Genomic DNA, 2,500 nt, shown 5'->3' on the forward strand with positions numbered 1-2,500 from the left:
TATAGAGTAGACTAAGAAAAGACAATCACTAAACAGTGCTTTAAATTAATGTCACTTGTTTTTGCTCCCATTAGTTCATTTTGACCAAAAACATTTCCATAGCAATGTACTTCAACAGCCCAAATTCAATACATAAATAAACAATCAAACACGGCCAAGAGAAGTTTTGTGCCTCTATCTAATTTCCACTGGAAGCTGGGTGGGAGGAGGAATGTTAATCAGGGCTACACTCTAACAGTAGCCAACTAGCTACAGGCTATTGAAATTTCAGTTTTGGGTGGTAGATTTTGATCTTCCCCTAGCCATTGGGGATAGTAAATATTGTGAAGTAGTGGAGTTCTGGACGAAAACAAAAATGAAAATTATTTCTTATGGATAAGGCAAAAGGAGCAAACAGAAACTAACAACAGAAATCATGAGGGGATTATATGGAATTTACTGCCTTAGAAAATGATAAGTTAAAAAAAAATGAAGAGGAAACCAACGCAGATTACAGTTTTCCCATGGCATGTTATGAACGATTAATCATGTGGAATTCCTCGGCTGCTGTTTCCATATGCATGTAACTCCGTCACAAACAATCGCAAGCACCTTCCAAGAGCTTGATCACGAACAGTATCTGTAAATGGAAACACCTTTTACGTTCATTCCCAACCAATCGCCGATGATCACCGATGATTGCAAACAAGACGCAAGAGATAGAAAATTTTCTATCGTTACGTCTTGTTGCCGATGCGTAGCAATGCAAAAGTGAGGACACAACAATATGGAAACACGATTGAAAACTGTTTCTGATTGCTTGTGATCAATTGACGATATTTTTGCGCACGTGATATGGTTTGACGAATTAGAGGCAAGTATAAGTAATGAAAATGACGTCCAAGTATGATTGTGGCAATGAGGATACTCTTCAAAAAAGTGTGAATTTAATTAATATCGTAAGGGAATACCCCGCCAAATATACCTGTACATAGTAAAGTTCTTGACCACAAAGAGCCAGTTCCTGCAGTATAAATAAATTTGATACTGGCTATGCTGCAGCTTTTGTGCTTCATGCGTAGAATGGCACTTTCAAGAATAAGAATGGCTCTTTTGTCATACATGTATTATGCACCTTCACTCTTTATTTCTGTTATTCCACATTTTCCTTGCAGTACATTCTTCCAAACTCTTTCTGTCCCAACTCCAAGAGGAGTAACAAGACCTACAGAAATACCATAAATTTTAACTTCTCAAATGACCTCAAATCGTTGGAAATGCACTGTGGAGTCCTCTGTTTTGGTTTTTTCATGCTGCTTGCTACATGTAAGAGAGCCCATGTTATTATGGTCAGCCTGAGCTAACATATTGGCCTATATTTCATATATTAACTGAAGAAAGTCCTGAAGAAACAAGAAAATTGGCCCACACAAACAGATTGAACATTGGCCAAAGTTCAGTGCCACTTAGGGAACAAAATCAGAATTCATGAGCACTTCTGAAAGCTTAAAAGGTAGACTTACTGACCAGAAGAGTGCCAATGCGCGAGAAATACTTGTGTCAACGTGAGAGCGTGAGATTGCATCGAAACGTGTGAGACTTGAGAGCTTGTGAATTGTTGCAGAAAGGAGAACTCAATTCTATTTTCCACAATGGTTTCTAAAACTTGTGTTGCACTATTTTTGGCCATTGCAAGGTGTGTTACAGTGGCCAACATTGGTACACCTTAATTGCCTAGACAAAAAATTGTAAGGTGCAACAATGCCCTAACTTAACTCAAACAAAATCTAGGGTAAATTATTGTTCAGAATTGCACACTGGACAATAATAATTGACAATAGAGTGACTTTCATATGACCTTGAAAACGTATTTGCAATTTGTTTCACCAACCAATGTTCTACAAGATTAAAACAAAACTTCTCCTTATTCTTGCCAAGGAAACTCCTAATATGGGCAGTAAACAGTTCGATAGCCCAATCACATTATTGCATTTCAAATGCATGACATCAAAGTGAAACTTTCCAGAAAGTTCAACGAGGAGATGTCGTTGTTTGCATCAGTGACCTTTATACCATAACTGTCCTGGAGGAAACAAGAGGAGAACGTAGCTTCGATTCTAAATGAGCATGGGTCTTACATACCAAGTCCTGTCACAACAACTCGTCGATATTGTCCACTTGCAAAGTAATTACAGTGTCTTCTTAACACAAAATTCCAATACACAGATCTTCCTATGATGATAGCCCGGCCGATCTTCACCTTTATCATTACAGCGAAAAGACCTAAAAACTCTCACAGAACGTACAGTAAATGTCTCTTTCATCAGTTCTTCTCCCGTTTTCTGCCGTTGTTCACCCTAAGTAATAACCTACGGCAGTTTCTTCTGGGTAGGCTTAGTTTCAGTGCAGGTTTACCAAAAAGTCCATGAGTGTCTTCAGGAGTGACAAGTGAAATTAGTAGCAATAACTGAATTATGTCTTTAGAGGTCCTGTGCAAATTATACATGTAAACTCAGTATCA

General features: G+C 38.1%; 1 protein-coding gene across 3 annotated transcripts in view; it reads right to left on the reverse strand.

Annotated features, from left to right (window-relative positions):
• LOC138044713 (uncharacterized) overlaps positions 1–2,500 on the reverse strand; it is a 15,477-nt gene that overhangs the window by 12,931 nt on the left and 46 nt on the right. The window contains exons 1-2 of one of the 3 annotated variants that reach the window (XM_068891162.1): positions 2,122–2,500; positions 1,115–1,204 (exon numbers count right to left, since the gene is read on the reverse strand). The exon at positions 2,122–2,500 is cut by the window's right edge and continues 46 nt beyond it. In XM_068891162.1, coding sequence (XP_068747263.1) covers positions 1,115–1,204; positions 2,122–2,248 — 217 coding nt within the window. In that variant the 5' untranslated portion in view covers positions 2,249–2,500. Of the gene's footprint in view, positions 1–485; positions 1,085–1,114 lie in introns of those variants that run through there. The other 2 variants (XM_068891158.1, XM_068891152.1) reach the window with 2 other exon arrangements.

Source organism: Montipora capricornis, chromosome 1 (genome assembly GCF_036669925.1).
Source record: "Montipora capricornis isolate CH-2021 chromosome 1, ASM3666992v2, whole genome shotgun sequence".
Lineage (NCBI taxonomy): Eukaryota > Metazoa > Cnidaria > Anthozoa > Scleractinia > Acroporidae > Montipora > Montipora capricornis.